Below are 24,653 nucleotides of genomic sequence, written 5' to 3'. Positions count from 1 at the left end.
CCCAATATGATGGTGTTTGGAGATACATTTATACCCTCCAGTGTCTTCAGGAAGGCTGTGTGGGGTTCCTGAGTTTGAGAGGGTGGCCTGTAGCATGCTACAAATTGTAGAGCAGTTTTGCCTATGGTTAGTTGCACCTGGATGGTTTCCGAGCTTAGATGCGTTGCCACCAACCTGGAGGTGTGGGTATCCTTTATGAATATGGATACACCCCTCCTTTTGTGGTGTGGTCTGGGTTTTGGGGCGGGCATGATATGAGGTAAAACCTAATAGTGCCGGGTGCTCTCAGGAGCCTTGAACCAGGTTTCAGTTACAGCACAGACATCGATGTTCTCCATACTGAGAAGGGCCTCGAGTGCGTGCATTTTGAGATTTAGACTTCTGGCATTGAGCAGCATTACCCTCAGTTTCTTCCCATTTTTGTTTTCTAGGGTGGTAGGTTTAGAATTTGAGCCTTGCATAAAAAAGGCACTATGGGGGTGGCAAGAGCCTTAGCCAATATCCGGAATCCCAGGGGTGACAGGTGCAAGCCGTCCCTTGCGAAGCAGCGTGGCTTGTCAAGCATGTCATCCCAGGCAGACAGACACTGGATCCCCTTTGAATGACACCAGACATTAAGCCAATTGTTAAAGCTGATCATCTTGTCTCTATATTGTGGCATCATTCTTGGTGAAGGAAGGATACTGCTCAGGGTTAGGGTCATACCTGCCTGGGCTACATAATCAGAGAGCTCCTCTATGTCTCTTTTCATGTAGTCCAGGGAGGTACGTCTCAGGTCGTTCACACCAGCATGGACAATGACTGTGTCATATTTGTACTTGCCGTGGAGTGACCCGAGTGCTTGTGTTATGTGCCTTAAAAGTTTTTAAGACAGTCACACAACCAGGGACCTTAAAAGTAATTATAGACATCACTGTTGTAATGTGGTATATAAATGAGCAGAAATGTGATAATTCATACCAGCTGTGCAGTCTGGCAGTGACCATGTAGTATGCTTCTTCACAGCTTAGCCAGTTTCTTCAGTTCTCCTACATTCCCTCAGCCCTTAATGCACTGGCAGATGAGCTGAGCCAGGTCCATATCCAGCAGCCACATATGGAGGCCATATCTTAAGGTTTTCCAAATCCTGAGGCAGAGATTGGGATTCCTGTGTGATAGAATTTTTTTACATCGGAGAACAACTAACAACTGAGAAACCTGTGTTCTGGATACCTGTGCAAAGAAGCCTGATCACTGAATGCCTTCTCTGTCATTTGGAGGATAGCATCCCTGTTTGTCTTGCTTGCCATTTCCTGATTCTGGAAGTGTTGCAAAAGAAAAGGAAAGACAAATTAGACTTATGTTAGTGTTCCCACCCTGACCATGACCATCGTGAATTAGCTGAGCGAAGAATGCCTGCTCTGACTCCACAGATCTACATTGTCATACTTCGTGAAGAGGGATCATTGGTACATCCACACCCAAGTCATTTTTGGTTAGTAGCCTGGCTGTTCTCATCATGATAACCTTTTAAAGACCAATCCTCAGAATATACTGGGAAACTTAGCAGTAGAAAATCTTTCCTGTCTAGCTGGAAGAGATTCTTCTTGTAATATAATTACCCATATAAGCTACAGAAATGTAAGATATTTAATACCTACTGGATCTCTTTCAAAATGGCTTACCCTTTATTAAAGTACACTATAGCATGCCTTCATGTGCACCCTCATTTTCCTGCCCACAAAACAGTGAAGGAGTTATTAAAAGGGATCCTGCATTTGCAAGAAAAACTAACCCTATCCATCTCTGAGTCTGTTGACTCAGTGGCATTTAAATAATTTTTTTTTAACAAGAAACATCTTTATTAAATTATTACTTAATCACATAGGCAATCATACATTTATATAAATGAATACAAACCAAATTGACAATCTTATTTGCAAGCATTATCCATCACAAACCATATTAACGTAATTTTAGTTGCAAACATTATGCATCACTTATAATCTAATCAATCATTGTCAAACATCACATAGCTCATTCAGATCCTGCCTTCTTTTAAACCTCATTCCTCATCTGTATGTAGTCCCACAGTTCCCATTTTCTCTGTGTAATTTGCTGCTACCCTTTTCTTCAGATCCCAATTCCAGTTGTTTTATCTCTTACTGTATTCACTACTTCTAATTAAGTTGGTTTAGACTTTGATTTCCATTTTCTAGTAATTGCTTTCTTAGCAGCAACCATAATTAGACAAAGCAATAACTTACTATGTCTAGGCAATTTTAGTTCTGTGTAAAAATATGTTCCCAGTTACCTCTTTCTCATCACGCCTCCAACATTTGCACTTTTCCTAAGGAAAAAATGTCTGGGGTCTACTTGGGGTATAAAAGTACCTATATAAACATTTCCAAGCAAAAATATTAAATCTTCTAGACTTTCTTGCATATTTGGGAGACATACATATATCCCCATTGTTTCTTTGTGAATTGATTATCCATCTTTCCAATCCTTTCTAACATCCTCTGCTTAATCCTTATAGTTATTATGCAATATTTTATATGCTGTACTAATTATTCCTTTTCAACAGCAGCTTCTGTTCTAGATTCTACTAAAAACACTACCAGTGTTGGTCTTTCATTTAGGACATCCTCTTTTCTTTCTGATTGCGTATACTCTATCAATCCTTGACAGGGAACACAATGTGTAATGTGCAGTCCAAGTAAATTCTTGGCATTTTCCCATTCTGTTGCCTTTCCTTCTCTAGTTATTTGCTCCAAATACCTTGGTTCATTTGCCAGTTTTCTCCAATAAATTCCACCCCCTCTTGCATATTGTCTGTATTCCTAATTGACGTCATCCCTCTCAACAGAATCTCCTTTCTCTATTCCCGTGTTGGCTTAGTTCTTAGAATACTTTCTGTTTCTTTATGAATATAATGTTCTGATTGATTGGTATTTTGGATGCAGATCATTAAGGAGAAAAACAGTCTATCCTTTTTTATTGAGCCCCCTACATTTCATCATCTTAGAAATCCTGCTGCCCTGAAGTAATAGCTACCAAGAAGACAGTCTTCCAGGACAAGAATTTAAGTGAGACTGACTTTCAAGATGGCTGCACACTAATCAACAGCTTAACTTCAGCTCTCCCAGTGTGAAAACAGAAACTCAGAAGAGAAAGCCAGTGGACTTGTATTCCTGGGTAAATTTCAGTAACTGGCTAGTAAGTCCACTACCTGGAAGCCAGGAAAAAAAAGAAATAGGACCTTAAAATCAGATACAAAAGGTGAGGAAAAAACATTGGGAAAGGTACTGCAGCTGTTTAAACAAAAAGCAATGTGAGCTCCAGACATGGCTTCAATAACATAGTGGAAAATATAACACAGTTGCACAAAGACCGTATTAAAATAAATGAAAGACTGATTGAGTATATCAACTCAAATAACAAAAGGATGGAAAAAAATAGAAGGAGCTTTAAACAGATATTAAGATGTGGTGATAAAACTGCAAAAATCAGAGGTCGAAATGGAGTAGGCTGGCTGAATATGAGACTGCTCACGAACAGATGTTTAAAAAATAATAGAATTAGCGGACAGAGCACGCAGGCAAAACTTGATATTTTCTGCTGTACCAGAGAAGCTTATTAATTTTATTAAAGCACAAGTAAGCAACTGGACTGGTATTTTACAGCAGGAATTGAAAGGGCACATCATGTGTATGCTTCAAACATGGCCATGAGAAAGCAACATAGATGTTTAATAGTAAAGATGCAATTCTACCAGCAGAAGGAGTTGATTCTGACAAAACTGTGGCAGAAGGACACAGTACTAAAAGTCAGAGACAGCATAGTATTTTTGGAGAATGATTACTCACTGTACATCAAGCAAAAGAGGAGTAAATTTATTCCCCTATTCAGGGAATGTTGAGAAGCAGGCATGAGAATCAAACTGCTGTACCCAACTATCTTCAAATTTCCTGGAGGGACAGAATCCTTTTTGATGCTGTACATGCTAAGGAAGAAATACAAATGTGCAACAAAAAGTGAGCTGTGAAGTAGAAGATTCTGCTATTTATTCTTCTGGTAATAAAAGACCACAGAGAGACTATGCCAGTGAAACCATTTCCAACATTTCAATGGAAAATGCTTAAGAGAAGGAAAAAGCAGAAGAGTTGAGTAGAAGTATCAAGAGAACATTGGAAATGAAGCAGAAGACAGGATTTGGGAGATGGAGATGAACATGAGTAAAACCAGTGACTTGGAAATTGACAAATATGGGATTAAAAAGCAATAATTATATTTGTGAAACATGAAAGAACTTGTAGGGGACTCTAAAGCATATGGCCTACTTCATATCATTAATGTTTTGAAAAAATACATGAGAGGGGAAGATGTGGGAGAAAGTTAACTATAAGTAAAACAATTTTTTCTTAATATTTTTAGTGCATTTTTTCTTTGCCTATTATAAAGTTTCCTCATTTATTTTTAAGTGTAATGGGGAGACTAGTGTAAACAGTTGCTCCTGTTTTTTTCTCCCTTCTATATATATCCTTGTTCAGTTTTAAGAAATGTAGGCACTGCAATGTAAAAAAAAAAAAAAAGAAAAGTCTGGTCAGAAGAGCATGACAAAAGAAAAGTTGATGTACTTCTACTCATTTGTGCATAGGTGAATTATTAGATTAAGGCCCTTAGCTTGATCTAGTAGCAAGTTTTAATAGAATGCATTTACATGAAAAAGATCAGTGAATGCTATAAAGTTTTTTTCTAGCAAATAAATGTATGCTTTTAGCAGCAACTTTGTATCCAGTCCAAGTTTCTCCATGGATACAATCTGATAGAGAAATGGCTAGGATGTAGAATTTTCTGAAAGCATTCAAGTGTTTTCATATCTGTGAGGGCTGTAAAAATAAGACAAAACCAGACAGCACTTGGTAGAAGCACAGGCTGTACCATGCATCTTAGCATGGATAACCTTTCTTTTAGGATAACCCAAGTCTTTGAATGCAGCTGTTAGTTTGGGACACATGTTCCTCTTAAGAGGGTAAAAATTCAGTATTTGAAGATGTGCATAATTGTGTGTGTTAGTATTAAGTTAATAGGGTTTAAGGGGTATTGGGGGTGTTTTTTTGACTGCATTCAGTAAAGCAAAACATTTTGTAAGATAGGCTCAAATGGATATGACAAGAAACAAGATCAACCTGCCAAACAGTGTATGCATGTAATATAAAAGCTAAAACTAGACACTTAACTAAAAAGCTGTTACAAATAAAATGTGGGAATAACTTTTTAACACAATGATGCTTTCTGTCATGTCTTTGAATGTCAGTGGTCTCACAGATAAATACACAAAAGAAAGAATTGTGAAGTGTATTAAAAATGTAGAGCACAAAAAGCTGTTTCTACAGGAGACTCACCTGAACATGTGAATTTGATAATGAAAGGTTTTCAGTATGGTTATTCAGTAAAATACATGGGACAAAGAAAAAGGGGGAGTACTTATATTAATTGCAAGAAGAGCTCCAATTGTGATAGAAGATGAGAAAAAATATAATAATGGTAGGTTTGTAGTACTAAGGGGCTACTGGCAAGGGAGGAGGATTATGCTGTCGTATTTATATTCCACATAAAACTGTTATAATGAAGCTTAAGTAACTTCTCGGAGAAATAATCAGCTTTCTGCAAAGGAATATTACTTATAGGTGGGGACTGGAGTTTGCAGCAGTGAAGATGTGTCGGGGGGGGGCAGAAGGGAAATATGACAAAGGAGGGTAGACGTTTGAAGAAATATATGAAAACATTTGGCATGGAAGATGTGAATTCAGTACTAGGAGTTTGGAGGGAATTTATATATTTCCCAAAAAATACAAAAACTGGGCTAGGCTAGACGGTATGAACATTTCACAGAAACGTGTATTTAATTGAAAGTCTTGATACACACCAAATAAATATTTCAGATCATGCACCAGTAATAACTAAAATAACACCACACTGTAATAAAAGTGAAACACTGGCACTTTCCCACCTATCTGTTCAGAAGAGAGGAATTTAAGGAATGGGTAGTGGAAATTATTCTGGAGCTATTAGAGAAAACAGAAATTTATTCTGAAAATCTAAATGTAATTGTTTCCCTTCAGTTATGCATTAGTGTGTTCTATACTGTCATGTTCAATCTGCTGGAGGGGGCAGCCCACTCCCACCCACAAGCCTTTTACTGCTGAAGGTGAATATTTTACTTTAGCAGTGTAAAATCTCTGTGGAAAGGCAATAAAACCCCATAAACATAAAATTAGTTTTGCTCACATCATGTATTTAGAGTTCAAAGACCTTGTCTTTGTATCAGTAAACATTCTACCTCACTGATTGATTGTTTTTGGTGTTAAACCATATGGGGGGAGTAACTGCATTCCATTGAAATACCTGATTGGTCCTCCCCTTATCTCAGTTGTTTCTCCAGCTCCTACAACATTATTTCAAGTCAAAGTCACTGCAGTACTGCTTTTTGCAGTTAGCTTAGATGTATGTTAACAGTTTACCAGCTTGTGTTACTGCCTTTAAAATTATTAGGATTTGTCTTGCCTGCTGTTTTGCTGCAGTTCTACATGTAGTTTTTCCAACACTTAATCCACCATGGGCTGACGCATTCCATTCAGCCTTCGCTATGCTCGAGCTTCACTCTGCTCCCCCACCCTACCCCCAGTTCCCACCCCTATTACATCTACATGTATGCTTCACTTACTCTACCTCCTCTTCTCACCCACCTATCCTGTACCTAACTTTCAATCCAATCACATACTGTTCTCTTTATACCATCTCCACCCACTTCTGCTCTGAATTCCTTCTCTAATCTCACTCTGCTCCCTCCCCATCAAAACCTACCTGTTCTCCACACTGTTATCATTGCTCATTACCTCACCTAACCATACTGCAAGACTGTTACAACACTAAGCATGCTTTTTCCTTCCTATATCCCTTTATTCATCTTCTTCCTCTCATTCCTAGCAGCAGTATTAGTAATAAATATGCAGACCCCAACCATTAATTCATCCTTTAACTATCAACCGTCTTCCCACTAGCTACTCATAAATCTCTTCAAGCTTATTTCCCCTAACTTCATTCCTCTGTTTCAACCCCAAAATGCTAAAACAAATGTCAGTCCAAATGTTAGGATAATGCTTCTACGCAATCTCTGCTAAAAATGCCCTAAACAAACCTCCTTTCTCCACCATACATCTTTGTGGTGACATCCACCCCCAGTCAAGGTCCCAGTCAAACCCCAAAACATAAAATATGCTGTGAAAGTTTAAGAATAATTACTCTAAACATTAAAAGCATATACAAAAAAATCACATTTTCTTGCCTGGGTGACCAAACACAAACCAGACATCCTATCCACAACTGTGACATGGCTAATGCCTGAAATAAAATATGCTGAAATACCACCCCCTGGTTTTAATATTATTAGGCTCAACAGAAAACATAAAAAGGCAGGTGGAATAGCTATAATCTTTCCAAATATGCTCACAGTAGCTCCTTAAACAAATTCCCAACTTTTGAAAAAGCAAAAATTCTTATCTCATTCCTAAAGCTTAATAGAGCCTAGAACATATGCATTGCTTTGCTATATATCCTCCCAGGACAGAAAATTATAATACCTGAAAACATACTATCCTGGATAACAGTCATAAATGAAATTTTTCACCTGCGTGATGTAAACATTGACCAGCAGTTTGTATCCACAGATTCAATGATCAGCAGCATGAACCTCTTTGGATTCACTCAGCGTATTAATAGACCAAGACATAGCAAAAATAACTTCCAACAGTCTGTCATAGATTGGATTCTTGTTACCAACCCATCTAATTTTACATCCTCAGGTACCCTCCCTTATACACTAAGTGATCACCTGCCAGCTTATACCCACAGGAATATTACATAACCAACAAAGGAGCATAAGCTCAAAACTACCCGTAAACTCTCCAAATTCTCCATGGAGTCTTTCACTGAATCTCTGAAGGCAGTTAACTGGTCCATCCTAAAAAGACTCCCCTTAAATGATGCAGTTGAATACTTTAGTGCAGCATTTCTAAATATTCTTAACACAATAGCCCCACAGCATGCAAAAGAATTAAAAGCAGCCATACCCCATGTCTGACCAACCAATGCAAACTCCATAAGAAATACAGAGACAAAGCATGGATTAACTGGCAAAAGAATAAAAATAAAAAAAATGATAACTATTCAGACAACTACAAAACCAAGTAAAAAAACAAGTTAACAGAGATTAAAAGTCGTCTTATACTCAACTACAAGATAGCCATAAAAATAACATTAAAAAGTTGGGTCTACTTCTACATTTCTAAGTTTCAAAACTTCAACTTTCATATGGTCGAGACCATAAGATTGAAGTTTTGAAACTTTGAAATGTAAATAAGAAAAAAAAATGCCCCCCATACCAGTGCTAATTAAATATACCAACTCTGAGATTGCACTATACTGTTCCGTGCTCCATTTAAACAGTTTGAAGTTTCAAAATTTAAGTCTTATGGTCTCGACTGTAAGAAATTTGAAGTTTTGAAACTTAGAAATTTAGAATAGACCCAAAAAACTTCTGGTCCTCTATATCCTGTCTCATCAGCCCAGGTGCAAAAAAGAATCCCAGCCCATACACAGACATTCCCCCTTTTCAAACAGCTACCTATTTCAATGTATACTTCATAGAATGCATAGCCAGCTTAACCTCAAACTCACCTAACACCCCCCCCCCTTCCACACAGCCAACTTCCCCTACTATAGACCCTACCATATTTCCTTCACAAAACTCACCTATATATAGCCTCTCCAATACACAAGTAGAAAACTCCACCCACTTTACCTTTCAACCAGTTTCTGCAACTCTTATAAAAAAAGCTTTTATGTAAACTAAAACCTTGTTCCGCCTTAGCTAACAACCTTCCCCTGGAATACCTAAATCTAGATGCAGATGTGATAGCGCATTCAGTCAGTATTCTTAATAATAGAGCAGTAACAGAATCCTATTTCCCTAACTTGTGGAAAATGGAACACATTACCCCCTTACATAAAGGAGGTAATTCCACTGACATTACAAATTTCCGTCCACTAGCCATCTTGTCTCTACTCTCTCAAATCCTTGAAAGATGTATTCATCAACAATTTCTCCACTACCTGTTACAAAATAAGGTTATTATTAATACACAACATGGATTTCAGCCAGAACACAGCATCTCTACTGCGTTACTGTTATTTACAGACACTGTCAGTAAAGCTTGCAACTCTAATAAACTTGTAGCTGTAGTATATCTAGATCTATCAAAAGCCTTTGACATGGTCTCTCACAATAAACTACTCAATCAACTTTCCACCCTGGGTCTAACAGCTTCATCTATTCAGTGGTTGTCTACAAGCTGTAAAATGACAAGTATCCATCTCTGCATACCTTCCCACTTTCACAGAGTCCCACAAGGATCCATACTTGGCCCTCTACTGTTCAATATTTATATCAATAAACATCATTCGTCTTCTTGTGAAGGCACCTTGATTCAGTATGCAGATGACTGTACAACCATCTGTTCTTCAAACACCTTAACTTGCCTCCAAGAAATCACTCAACCTGTCATCTCCATTAAAGCCAGGCTAACAATGGCCCAACTCCTACTCAAACCCCCAAAGCACAAACTCCTCCTCTTTACCCCAAAAACTCACACCCTAAAAAAAGCATCTTTCAAAATCGTTTTGGGAAATGACAATGAAATTGAGTTAGTCCACCATACCAAACTATTATATTAGATGACAATCTTAAATTTGATCACCGCATCTAAAGCAATATTAAGAAAAAAACATCAAAAACTAGGCATGCTATAAAGAAACAATCATTTTTTTTAACACACCCACAAAAATTACTCTAGCCAAAACCTACCTTCTGCCCTTCTAGTCTATGGAGCACCAGTTATAAGTAATGTACAATCCTCCATAAAAACAAACATGAAAGCTGCTACAACAGAATTGCCAAGTTTTCTACTAATTCATCCTCCTTTACCCATCACTGTAAAGCTCTTCATCCCCTTAGCTGGCTGGAACTCCCCCTGCACCTCTCCTGCATTCAGCTTATAGCAGTACATAAAATCATACACAAGCCATAAGCCTGCCAAGCTCTTATCCCTTTAATCAACATGTGTTTTCCAAAAAGACAACTTAGGTTGGAAGACAAACAATTCACCATAAATAAACCAAATAAATCCACTGGACAAAGCCTATACTTGTACCCAGTAGCAAAAAAATAGAACTCCTTGCCTCTAACCACCAGAACTATTTCTAACCTGTACACCTCTAAATGCTTTCTAAAAGAATACCTTACAAAATATTGGACCTGCTCCTGTGCTAATCCTGGCTGAAATAACTCTCTCTACTTTACTCACCTCCTTCAACCTATATCACACTTCACAATTCTCTCCAGCCTCCTCTTCCACTCCCCCCCACTACCTTATCTTATTTAATTAATCTCTGCAGACCTTTCCTCCCTGCCCACCTAAGCTACCCGAAGACACCCTGCCATGCACTCTTCTTACAAATCTCCTCCCTTCTCGCCATAATATTAACACATATCTCATACTAAGATATCACTCATTTTCAATTCACCGTCTCTAATCATGTAATCTCTGATAACTCTTTAAATATCTTCCTGCAGTTGTCTAAGGTCACATTTACCGCATACTAATCTATATTACAAATAATATGACTATTGAATTTTTCCTGACATATTCTCTTCAACTCATGTTATTGTTTTTCATTGCACTCTTCTAAGAAATATATGTTCTGTGTTTCTTATTACATTTCTTCACTCATGTTTTGTAGTGTAACATGATACTTTGTGATTGAAAATATGTGAACTTAATTTTTAAAATATTGTGGTTGTGCAGTTTTTCTCCCTGGGCCTCCGCTGAAAATGGACACTTTCTGGCCCATTTGGACTTTCCTGCTAAACAAATGTCAAATAAATGTATCTACGAAGTGGGATAAAATTAAAGTGGAGTTTAAAAATAGAGTGGAAATAGAAGAAAGAGAGAGTGATGGTTAAAAAGTAACAAGAATTATTTAGAGGGACTGACAAATGTTAAAGTATTGCAGAATAGGGGGAATCTCGCAGAACAAGAAGAGCAACTACAGAATGCTAAACAGAAAATAAGGGATCACCTTGATAATATGCAGAGTTTAGAAAGGTTGCTGTTAAGCAGCTGTTTTTTAATAATAATTCTAGAGCACAAAACTTTTAGCACAAAGAAAGTAGAAAGTGCTATTGCCAAGCTTAGGGAGTCTATAACAAGGAAGATAATGAGTTCCTGTAGAGGTACTAGAAATAGGTGAGAAAGTCTATGAAAGTCTGTTTAAAGTAGAGAAATATGGAAATCAGGAAAAGGTACAAATGGAAATGTTTATGGAAGATTTAAATATGTCATGGTTAGAGGTAGATGAGGCTCAGTTACTAACAGGATAGGAGGAAATGAGAGAAAAATGGTGATGTATAACCAATCTATGGGAAAGTCCCCAGGAAGAGATGGTATTCCTGTGGGAGTTTGGAAGCTAGGAGGGAAAAACTGATCAAGATCTGGAAGGTTTTGTTTAACAGTGCTTTAAGAGGAGGAGAAGTGCCAACATCCTGGAAGAAAAGTGGTGGTGGCTTTAATACCTAAAGAGGGTGAAGATCCATCAGACCCAACTTCATACAGGCCCATTTCAATACTAAACCATGATTATAAAGTATTTGTCTATAATGGCTAAAAGAGTGGCAAAAGTGATGCCAAAATTGATAGATATGGATCAATGTGGCTTTGTGGAGGGGAGACAAACATTTGACAGCATTAACAGAACATTGATGATCAAGAGGAAAGCTGAATGTAAGAAAATACCACTGTTGTTGGTGGGTCTTGATGCAGAGAAAGCATTTGCCAGAGTAAGCTGGGACTTTATGAGCAGGGCAATGGAAGCATTTGCATTCCCTGATAAAATCATAAGGTTGATTAGGAGGATATACGAGGGATCAGAGGTGAAAATTAAAGTGGGTGAGTTCCTCTCTGATAATTTCTGTTTAAGCAGAGGAACCATACAGGGCTGTCCTCTTTCCCCTTTGTTATTTGCATTATATTTAGAACCACTGGCAAAAAAATAAGGGACTCAAATTCAAGGATATAATTGGTATGGTAGTCAATAAACGCTGGCTCTATTTGCAGATAGTAATATTTTATACCTGATAAAACCAGAAAAGGACATTACATTGTTGTGGAGCATTTTGACAGTTTCAGATCTTTTCGGGATACAAAATTAATGAAGCTAAAACGAAGGCAATAGCTGTAAATTATGTACCCAGGTGTGACTTGGTTCAGCAATATCCATATTTATGGGGACATGATAAAATGAAGCACTTAGCAATATTGATTAAAATGATTCCAGTGTGGCTAAGAATATATGGGAAGAGACCAAACAAAAGATAATACAAAAAATAAGAAATTGGAAACTCTATTATATGGATATGGATAGTAAGATACAAGCAGTTAAAATGTTTTTAGTCCCTTTAGTCTTATACAAAGGTTAGGCATATTTTTATCTACCAGAGTAGTAGTTGTGAATAGCAATTCATAAAGAGCTGAAGGATTTTATCTGGGAGGGGAATATGGTAAGGGTCAAGTGGGATCAGATGATTTTTCCAGTAAAACAATGCAGATTGGTATTATCTGATTTGAAGGGATAATTCAGAGCTGTAGAGTTAAGGCTCCTATAAATAGCAAAAGCAGAAATCTGTAATTCAAAGTGGAAAGGGATGATGATGAAACAGGAGGATGCTCAAGAAACAAGGACAGACTGTGATTTTGGATGCAGATCTTTAAGGAGAATAACAATAATCATACTGAATATTATGTTCATAAAGTACCAGAAAGTATTCTAAGAACTAGTCCAGCATGGAAATGGGGAAAGGAGATGCTGCTGCAGCAAAATTACTGCAATTAGGATTAGAGACAATAGGCCAGAGGGGGCTGGAATTTATTGGAGAAAACTGGCAAAGGAACCAAGGTATTTGGAGCAAATAACTAGAGAGGGTAAGGTAACAAAACTGGAAGACACCAAAAATGTATTTGGACTTCAGGTTAGAGATTGTCTTCCCTATCACAGATTGATGTCCGAGTATAGGTAAAGAGAAAGAAATACAGGGCCCTAAATGAAAGACCAGCTGCTGTTAAAAAAGGAATAATTAGTAGAGCATATAAAATATTGCATGATAAGAATCTGTTAGAGGATGTTAGAAAGGATTGGGAAGAGACCGGATAAGCAATTCACAAAGAAACAATGGGGGATATAGGTCTGTTTCTCAGATATGCAACAGTGTCTAGAAGATTTAGGATTTTTGCTTGGAAATGTCTATCAGAGATACTGGGTGAGCAAACTGGTGTATCTAGGGAAATTATCTGAACTATGTTACAGAATCAGAATTTCCTACACATAGTAAGGTCTTGCTGAGTCTAATTATGGTGGATGCCAAAAAAAGCAATTACTAGAAAATGGAAATCAAAGTCTAAACCAACTGTATTAGAAGTAGTGAATGTAACAGAAAAAAACAACCGAAATTGGGATCTTTAGAAAAGGATAGGAGCGAATTACATAGAAAAAATGGGAATGGTGGGAACAATACCTACAGGGAGGAGAGTGAGGTTTAAAAGAGGGAAGGATTTGAATGAGCTGTGTAATGTTTGACTGACAACGGTTAGGTTGATTATAAATGATGTATAATGTTTGCAACTAAAATTGTCAATACGATTTGTTTTCATTTATATAAATGTATGATTGCCTATGTCATAAGTGATAATTTAATAAAGATACTTCGTATTTACAAAAAAAGGCACACTGAACATTGCAGTTCTCTGGTGGAGACTTGAGAAACCACCACTCATGCTTTGGTAGGAGTGACAGGGCTGCTTAAAAGCAACACACACTGTCAAAGTTAGGAGAGATCCTCCACAATTTGCTCATTGCATTTTCGTCCACAGTGCTTCACCAAGTGATTGCTTTTGGGGAATAGGGCCACAAAGGCAGTAAATATGTCAAAGCACCCTTGATAACTGTTTAAATGATGGACTCTCCAACTTGAGTTGAACCACAGTGATGAGAAACAAATGGGCTGATTGACAGAGATGGGACTGACTATCAAAAGGGAGCAGGGTCAAAATAAGCAAAAAAAAAACTTGCGTAATACCACATCTGTTTCTTTTAGGGCATCAAACTCTATGTTATAAGGAGACTAAATTTTGCATTCTATATGTAACTGAATTTGTGTAAAATAAATTATGATTAGGTGTGTACCCAGTGTCTGTTCTGTTTTATTGTTCTGTGAAATTTTTCACTTGGACTTTGCCTGCAAATGATCTGTTGTGATCAGTGTAGTACCCTGGTAAACAAACTAAATAAATAAAATAGTAGGAAGTAGTAATTAACGTATGGTTAGGATTTGCCTGTCTCTTAATTTTATGCTGTGAAATTAACTTTATGCTGCAAAAACAAAACAAACTTTATACACACACACAAATATATATATAAATATATATATATATATATATATATATATATATATATATATATATATATATATATATATATATAAAAATCAAAATTTTTCTTGAAAGCCACAATGAGTTATTTTTTGTTCAGAAAGTTTTAAGCTCACGATCAATGTGAACATTGTAACTCAATATGCATCCAGTCATACACCTAACTGGAATTGAATAACAGCTGTAACATTTTTTTTCTAGTGTTTGGATCTGAACTTGTAGGTGCAATGGCTGGTTTTCTCACTAGATTTTACCTATGCTACAACTTTTGTTTTCCTCTTTGTAATATGTAATTGTTACCAAAATGACTACGAAGTGAAATTAAATTCCTGCACAGGCTAGAGGAGTTGTAAATTTATGGGTTTATCTTTCTATTTTTTTCTCAGGGAGGGTCGTTCCAATGCTCATGTGAAAGGAGATTATCAAAGAATCGGTGATATAATGCTCAGGAATATGCACGCACTTAAGGTATAGTATGGTACGGGGTACATAGGAATGGATGAACAACTGTATTATATACATTCCTGGTTTTTAGTAGTACATTTTGTCTAAAAAAAGCCACTGGCATGTTCTAATTAGGGCTTAGAATTTAGTCTTTGCTGCAGTGGAATCAGCCTAAGGTTGGCATTCCATTGAGGTACATGTCATGAGTCAGAGTTCCTGCTCCTGTCAGCTAGGAGGTTAGGATCTAGGTTTAAGTATGCTTTTGAGAATTTTTAAATCCAGTGCTGTGTGAATGGTGTAACTAAGCAGTTTGAGTTAACCCCCTAAAGTTCCACAGAGACTCATAAGTGTTCAACAGATCCTATCACCCAGTTTTGAGCTAGGAGAGTCCAGAGGATATGATTTCATTTCAGCATAGCATTAAAAAGAAATTTTCCAACAAACATGAAACCCTTCACCCTTTTCAGTAAAGCAGCAGTGATTGAACACAACCCCAAGCCTGCTTCTGCTGACAATTCCATTTGGACATAGCTCAACAGTTTCAGCTCTCCTGGAAGAACCCTAGACCTTTCTTATGCAGTAACTGTAACATTAATGGTTAGGATTATAGTTGGGTTAGTATTTTTCTTAAATCTCAAGCACTACAGCCTAATATCATCCAATTATTATTCTAATTCATCCTATCCCCACATAGCTGCACCCTACCAAGTCTCTCATTCCTGCCATATGTATTTCCAGCTATTCTTGACGGCCTTTCTGTAGTTTTCACCCTTTCCCATTGTCCGTATCTGCATCAGCTCATTGTCTTCTATTGTTTTGCTGTTTAGATTCCAACCCCTATTCTGGAGCACCAGTACTGTCCTGTTGTTTCTAGATTAGAGCTCCTTGTCACTAGTTATGTTAAGTGAATACACTTACCCGTGTATTCCATTTACCTGCCCCCTGCTAATTAACGGGCTATACCACAATTTCTTCACACCGTTATACCCCTACTATGTAATTTGGTCCTATTCTCTCTACTTACTCCTGCATTTTCACCTGTCTCCAACAGTTCCACTCCTCTGTCGAGCAATCCTTCTCCTTTCTTGAACACACACATCCCATCATGTTATCCTATCATTACCTCAAAGCCATCTCTGTCTCTCACCTAGCCCATTTCTTTCATTTCCTTCTCTCCTTTTACAACTCTTCTTTTTTAATTTCTTAGTGCTGCTCCTTGTTCACCTGCTCTTTTTCCGGGCTGTGAATTATTCTACATTGAATGGAGTATTCTCACATTCTCATAAAGCCCTCAGTAATGGCCTGACACTAATTTTTCTACCCTCTGTTGTTAAATTTCCATTAAAGCTGACTCCACTTTCTATTTTCAACCCCCAACTTCACAACTAATTTCTTTCTCACATTTCCTGATTCCTAAAAGCTACCAGTCTCTGTCCACAATTTTTCCTTTTATTCTTTCTGGTTGTTATATATTCTAACTCATACCTGCCTGCTTTGCCTATTTTAAGCTGGCAAGATGCATAATCTTTATTTTTGCATTTTCATTTTATTCCCTGAACAAATTAATTTCTGTTTAACTCTGCAGTGTATAATGATTTTAAACATTTAGTAGTTTGGATACTTCATATATCCTCCACAGATAATACCACACTGTTGCACAGACATGTACAGCTGTTGAAGTTTTCCAGGTAAGAAAACCAAGCAACTGTGGTGTGTGACATTCAGAACATAGTACAGTTCTATCCAATGCAAATAATATGTTCCGTCCCACTTTCAACACACAACTGCAGCCATAAACTCCCATCTCTCAACTGTGCAGATTTTTGCCTCAAATGTTTGGTCTTTTGTTTATAAAATTTATTTTCTAACAAATCATTGAGGACTGCAGCCACTAAATAATGACAGTCATTTGAGTTTGACTTCACATCCTTCAGCAAAATGCATCCAAATGGCAACGCCTGTCATTTATTTATTTATTTATTTATTTATTTAAATTTGTTGACCGGGAGTGTCCGACTGGACGTAGGTCCATTTTCAGCAGAGGCCCGGGGAGAAAAGCTCCACAGTTAAAATAAACAGACAGTAGTTACATTGGATTACATAGCGATTAACAATTTACATATTAATTACAACATATTTACAGATGCAGAACATAGTACATCAGTTAGCAACTAGAATCTTTATCTGTGAAGTACATAACAGGCATTAACAAATGTAACAATGAGAAGTTCCTGCTGTATAATAAGTACTAGGCTTATGAGCATCTGAGCTTGCTATCATCAAGGTAGTTAGTGGAGGTGAAAGAAAGGTAGTAGTTGGATGGGTGGGTGATATTAGAGTGGGAGTTGCAAGGGCATAGCCAGCATGTTTTTAGGTGTGCTTTTAATAAAGTTTTGAAGTTGGTGCATGATGGTACAGAGGTAATTGTGGGTGGGAGTGAGTTCCATAATTTGGCTATGGCACAAGAGAACAGTGCTTCACCAGCAGAGTTATTGGCTTTAGTGATCTGCAAGTGATTTTTGTTGCTGGATCTTAGTGGTCTGGTGGTGCGATAGGGTTGGAGTAGATTCTGGAGGGATGGGACATTTAGTGGATGGTTTACTAGTTTGTGGGCGAGTGAGAGTTGATACCAATGAAGGAGGTGAGGGAGTTCAAGCCAGCCCAGTTCAGCAAGTGAGAGACAGTGGTGACTACGGTAGGATGCCCCTGTGGCAAATTTGGCGATTTTGTTGTAGCAGGTCTCTAGCTTGTTTAGATCACATTGCCTTAGGTTGGTATATACTGGAGAGGCATAAAGTAGGGTGGAGATAAGGTGGGAATTTGCTATTGAAATCTTTGCTGCTTTGGTGAGAAATTGTTTATTTCTATATAATGCTCCTAGTTTTTTGTGGACTTTTTTTATGGTCATGGATATGTGAATGTCATATTTTAGTTTATTGTCTATTTCCACTCCTAGCAATTTGGTGTGTTCAGTTGGGTATATAGTGGTGTTGTCTTTTGCTGTGATGTTAAAGGGAGAGTTGTTTTGAGTATGTTTGGTGGGTTGGAAGATGAGTAGTTTAGTTTTGTTTGGGTTGAGTATTAATTGGGCATCGGATAACCATGTTTCAACAGAGGAAAAGGCTTCCTGTGTGACTTTTTGCAGTTTGGGTAGGGACTGGGCTGAGCAGATGATGGTTGAGTCACCTGCGTATTGGATGAGTGTGCTATGTTTGGTGGCAGAGGCTAGATTATTGGTGTAAACAGAGAAAAGTAGGGGTCCAAGGATGGATCCTTGGGGAACCCCTATGGAGACAGATAGTTGGGGAGATATGTCATTCTGCCATACAACGGATTGTTGGCGGTCAGACAGGTAACTCTGAAACCAGTTGGTGACTGATTGTGAGAAGGATAGGTTATTGAGGACAGAGATAAGTTGTTTGTGTGGGACCATGTCAAATGCTTTAGATAGATCTAGGAAAGCAGCAGAGGAGAGAGAGAGACATTGTTTTTATGCTGAAGGATAGTGTTAGTAAAGGAGAGTAAGGCAGTGGTGGTGCTATGGTTTGGTCGGAAACCATGCTGAGTACTGGAAAGGAGGTCATTCTAGCAATTTTCTAAGTTTAAAAGTTTAGTAATTAAAATCTGTCACTGACTTTGGGCCTTTGTGTCTCATGTTATTTTGGCTTTGTCCTTGATTATTACCCTAAGAGGATGAGAGGTATGTTGACTTATTTCAGTAGTTCAAGAGGAGTTTTAACTTTCATCTCTTCTCTTTCTGATTGAGATGCATCATAGAACCTTTCCTGAAGGTCTGTTTCATGAAAGTCTGTTTTTTCTTCCCCATGGTTACCAGCAGTACATAATAAAACGCTCTCCTATATCGGCAGGTTGGTTAAACCAGTTTATAATCTTATTAAGGTGAAAGGTTAATTTTAGGGTTGTTTATGTTTTAGGATCTAATCCCTTTGTAACTTGAGGTTTAACCATTAGTCTCTCTGTTACTTCTAGTTAAGGCTGTAATAAAAAAGTATCCCTAATATTTGGGGTTTATTTGGGATTCTATATAAAGCCTAGCTAAGCTGCAACCCATTTAGGGTTAGAGCCTACTTAACTTTATTGGCTAATTTTATGTAATTTATTTTGAGCAGTTTTGCTGCTCTCTTGAGAGACGGTCGCCCAAACTTGGTAACATGTTTTAGGGACCCTTGTATTAAGTAACTGCTCATCTGAAGAAAGTTTGTTTGTTGTGTAGTTTACTTTTATATTGCCTTTCCATTTCCTTTATGTTCTGTCATCCATATTAAGCACACCGTCTTTATAAAACGATTTGCATGTACGTTTTGGCTTTGGGAACCCAGAAATTGAGGGGGGAAACAAGAGCAACTGATCTACTGTCAGTGGAACAGAAAAAAAATTGTGATGCGTGAGAGAGAGAAAAGAGTTTTTGTAAATCACAGTGGGGGTTCTGCTTATTCATGGTTGCTGAGAAGAGGCAGAATTTAAGGAGCTGGAAAGGCTAGGACTTTGTTTAAAGCAGTACCAAACTATACCATGTAATGATGCATGTATATGTGAAAATACTTAGAGAAATCCATTCATAAATTCATATGGTACCTGGTGTAAATGCTGAATAACATTTTCATTAAGTTTTATAGGTATAAGTGTTTGATTTGACATGGTTTTCAAGTATGTGCTGATGAAAAGAACAAAAGTATTTAGACACCAAGTTAAGTTTTATCACCCTCACTGAAGGTATCAAATGCCATATCATTGTTGTCTCTTACATGTTAGGATAATGTAAGTTTCTTAAGAATATCAGATAATTTTTAAGGAATATCAGCCATTACACATTCTTTGTAGAACACATCCTGTTAATGACTGTTATCTCATTAGCAGTAAAATATTTTCTCCTAATATATATGTGTGTGTGTGTGTGCGCGTGTGCACGCACGCGCATGTGAACTCCAAAGTATACTATAGCTGTTCGATTTAAGGACAACCACATAGAGGTTATGTTGCCTGTATAGCAGGAGTTTAATCTAAATAATGTCAGACTAAAGTGACTACAAGTAGCATAGAAGCTGTCTGCATCTGTTCAGGTGATGTTGTTAGGCTAAAGCTTGCCAGCATGTGCTTCTGAGGCTTGTTACTCTGTAGTAGCATCTCTGGTAGGTTTGACAAGGGACATAATAGTAGTTATAGTAGCTTGCATTTCCCACGGTAGTAACTAAAGCAGCAAAAGCTTATCCAGTCTGATCATTATCCTTGGGCTGTCTTGTCTCAAGGCCACTGAAATATGTTTGATATTCTGTCCCTTCCTGAGTTGAGGCTTCCTGTGAGGAAGTCACGCCTTCCAACTCTGTGCTTTGAGAATGTCTTTGTCGTTTGTGTAAACATTTGACTCTAGAAAATGAGCTTGTCATGGATGTTGGAGTAGAGGTATAGTGATAAATCTGCATGAGAATCAACTCACCTTTTTAAAACTGTTAATCCTAAGTACTTTACAGTAAGGTGAGATGTTAAGCAAGTTCGATGCAAGTTAATACAGTGTATAGTAAACATGCCAGTACCACTGGCAGTCAGAGTATAATGAATGTTTCAGTTCATTTGTTTAACGTGAGTAGGAATATGAAATTATAAGACAATAGCAACTGCAATAACTCACAAAGCAGAAATGATTATAAGCAATTAAATCTGCAGCCAGCTGCTTTTAGATTGAAAAGTGGTTTCCTTGCCCTGGGAATGGGGGCAAGTGATTAGATTCTGCCAGAATACACCTTGCTGAATTAAAATGTTATGTCAGATGCTAGACATCTGGATGATAGTATCTGTAAATATGTCATTCTTTTTTACTGTATATTATGTGCATCTTTAATTCAGCTGAAATGTAAGAGGTTTCTTAAAAGCTGGCATAAGCTAAGAATGTACTGTACTGAAAAAAATATTTTTGTACAAAACTGCTCCGAAAATGTAACTGCAAGGACAATTAAACAAAAAAAAAAAGCTCCAAGTTGGAGCTGCCTGATAAAAAGAGACATGTAAAGAAAGACCTAAAAGAGGCACATACAGAAACAAATACAGACTGTATAAAAATTATGTACTAAGAGATGAGCTTATGACACACTCTGAGCCATTAAAGTAGTGTCTCACTGTACAGACATTTGGAATAATATTTTAGTAGTTAGTATTGTGTCATTAGAAGAGAGTGTCTTAGATTATTCTTTATAAATCAGTTAACTTCTGTTACTAATTTAAATGATTTTAACTTGTGGAAGATATAATAACGTGATTTGAAAAACATCCTTGGTATATCCACCTACAGCTTCAGTTATTACTTTTTTCTGATTTATTCCCAATTTGCCTGTCTGCAAACAGGCTGAGTTATGGTTTCTATCAACAGGCGATGCAAGATCTTTATGGAGCTGCTCCGTGGCATTTTTGTGGTCTTTCTCCTTTTCTACCTGTTGTGGAATCGTAACATTAGGTAGAGAGGTGTGGGATATGCTTATTTCAAACTTTGTGAGTGGGTTGTAGGGGTAATATGCTCCTGTGATCAATGTTTGTTATTCACTAACATGGCACACCTGAATAGTAAGTAACAGTCAGTAGATGCAAATCAGGACAACAAGACTGCAAGATCTGTCAGTCTCAGAAATTCATAAGGGAACAGATGTATAGTCACCTCACCAACCACTTCATAGAAAACACTAGTAACACAAAACATTCAAAGCACCAGCCTAAATGCTGCCATGAAACCCCAGTGTATATAGTCGACAGCCATGACAATTACCATTTTTTATTTGATACAAAGTTCTAGACAGTTTTGGCAGGCTCAGACAACAGTCATAGATGGTAATCAGATCTGTCTTACAATCTGTCCAGCAAGTCACAGCAAACATTACTTTGCCCAGATGGCTCCATCTCAGATCTGTGCCCACATTCTTGGGAATTCCAGTAGTCTGACCTTGATCCAAAAAATACGTTTGTTTATTAATGAATCTGTGGTAGCACACTGATAATAAATGACTAATTACACTCACTGCCTGTTCACAAATCATGAAACAACAGATGTAGAAATTAAGAACAAATATCGTTTTCCAATACTTGAATAGAAAATAAAGCATTTTGTTTTTGCATCTTTTTTTTTCTATTCAGTGCCTGCTGGTTGTCAACCTTTCTGTGAACTGACAAATCACATTTTTTCCCTTTGTACAAGACATGGTTTTGAAATTGTATTATTCCGGCAGACATCAAGTTTTTTTTGCTTTTTGGCCCTAACCCCCTCCTCCAACAGTTGAGATGTGCATCAGAAACACTACAGCCCACATTGTCTTTCTCTGTGAATATGCACATTCCTACACATATCCCATAAAGACTACCATGTGTAAATAACTTAGCAGAGCTAAATGCATGTCCCCAGCATGCGGCAGACCTGAACATCTCCCTTCCCTCATGATAAGTGAGTACTGGCTGCTTACTCACATCCTTCTTTATTTTTTTGTTATCTAGAACTCTGATAGATATTTGATTCCAGGTTGTCTATGTTGCAATGTAAACTTTATCCCTCTTTACCACAACAATGACAAAAATATTTTTTCATAGGTTAGTACTGGATTATCTACCCTAGTGGGCCAAATTTCCCAACCCAGAGGAAGAATGAAACATTGTACCTTATGTCTGTGAGGTAAACACCTTAACCATTATGCCATCCCCAACCCGCTGAAGATTATAAACTGTCCATAATCTTCTGGGTTCTTAAATCAACATTCAGAAATATTCTGTCATCCCTTCACATAGAATTGTATTCCTGGGATGTCTATTGGGGTCAGCCATAAGAAGAGCCTTTCTTCCTCCAGTTAAAGTAGATATGTTCTGGCAGTTTTCCTTAAGTTTCTCCAATCAAAGTCAAACATTGCAAGAGAATTTCTCAGGATGTTGGGATACATGGCATCAATGATTGTCATGCTTCCTTTGGATAGACTCTACATGAGGAAAATATGGTACCTCAGATCCATCTGGATTTAGCAGCTACAGCCTATGTCCTTTCAAATCCCTGTTCTCTGATTTATGAAGCAGGAAATTCCTGAGTAGATAGACCACATCTCATGCAAGCAAGGTCTCCCACTCACTTCAATCCCCATTATATCTGTACAGATGCATCCGACTTGGTGTTAGGGTGTGGTTTCCAAATGGGTAAAAGTGCAAGCTCTGTGGAACCCTTCAGATAGATGGAAGCATATCAAAGTCAGAGAGATATTAACAGTGATCAATGCTTTGAAAGCCTTAAATCAACTCTGGCTCCCAGGAGCTCTGCAAGTGTACACAGACACCACCACAGTGATGTAGTACATAAACAAGGAGGTACTAGATCTCACCCTCTCTTGCAGACTGGCTGTGCTGAGCTTGGAAGATAGCAACTCAGCTCAGTTTAACTCTGCAGGCTTCATACAATCTGATTGCAGACAAGCTCTGCAAGATTAAGACAGACCCCTAGGAATGGAATGCTCATCTCAGGGTCTACTAAGAATTGACCCAACTCTTGGGGAACACAGCAAGTAGATCTGTTTTCCTTCTTTCAGAACAGACAGATGAAGGGGTGTTGCACATTTGTCCACCTAAAAAACAGGTGGCTCCTCCTTGGTATCTCGACTTTGTACATGAAAAGCCTTCTCTTTCTCCATTTGAACCAGCTCATGATGGTCAGTTTAGGTTCTTAATATGGAAAACTGTTTTACTTATTGCTCCAACATCTACAAAGATAGTGTCTGAGTTATAAGCGCTTACAGTGACTCAACCTACCTCATTCTTCTCAAGGACATATTTTTTGAGAACTAATGCCTTTATGCCTAAACTGGTTTCAGTTAACTTCAAGCCAGACTATTAACCTCCCTGTCTTCTTTCCTGAGCCCAAGAATAAAGGAGAAAAATTCCTCACACTCTGGACATCCACTAAGGTACTACCTAAACAAAACTTAAGGCTTCAGGAAAGCTGGTCAGCGGTTTGTCTCTTACAAGGTCAAGAGGAAACGATACTCACTGCCAAAGTTGACAGTTTCCAGGTGGTTGTTTCATGCTACTGCTTTTTTGCTAGAGTTGCCATAATAAGCCACTTACAAGCAGGGCTAGAGCCCATTCAACAAAGGATTTGGCCTCTTTGGTGCCTTTCTGGAAAAGGGTGGACTCTAGAAGTATTCAGATCGGTCCTCAGTTTTACAAAATACTACAAACTAGATTCCTTTTCCAGGTCCAAAACAGGCTTTGCTAGGACCATTCACCTGGGACTCCTGGAGTTTGTTTATTGGCCTCCTGTCTTTATTATAGGTTCATAGATGATTACCACAGTAATGACCCCAGGTGATCTTTGTAAGCCTAGCTGTGTTTCCCAAGAATCAAATCTTGTACCTTGTGTCTGTGAGGGAATTACCTTAAATGTTAGTTTTCTAAGCTCTGGTGATCTAACCATTTAGCTTAGGCTTCTGCAACAGTGATCTGTGAGTAAAAATAGTAGAGCTGTATAAGTAAACTTACCGGAACAGTAGATGTTCTAACAGATCACTGTTACAGTAGCTTCCCCTCCCTGCAGCACCTTTTATTACTTTTCTCTTTTGTGTTGCCAAAGTGTGGATGTTTCTCCCTTTTGTGCAT

General features: G+C 37.8%; 1 protein-coding gene across 1 annotated transcript in view; it reads left to right on the top strand.

Annotated features, from left to right (window-relative positions):
- The window catches only part of LOC122801240 (FERM, ARHGEF and pleckstrin domain-containing protein 2-like), a 963,231-nt gene that overhangs the window by 421,628 nt on the left and 516,950 nt on the right, over positions 1–24,653 (top strand). The window contains exon 6 of the mRNA XM_044070791.1: positions 14,969–15,050. Within this exon, the coding sequence (XP_043926726.1) occupies positions 14,969–15,050 (82 nt within the window). The remainder of the gene's footprint in view (positions 1–14,968; positions 15,051–24,653) is intronic.

Source organism: Protopterus annectens, chromosome 4.part1 (genome assembly GCF_019279795.1).
Source record: "Protopterus annectens isolate FY-2018-M chromosome 4.part1, PAN1.0, whole genome shotgun sequence".
Classification (NCBI taxonomy): Eukaryota; Metazoa; Chordata; order Ceratodontiformes; family Protopteridae; genus Protopterus; species Protopterus annectens.
Note: the sequence above shows the minus strand (reverse complement) of the source record. Positions and strands in the feature narration are given on the sequence as shown.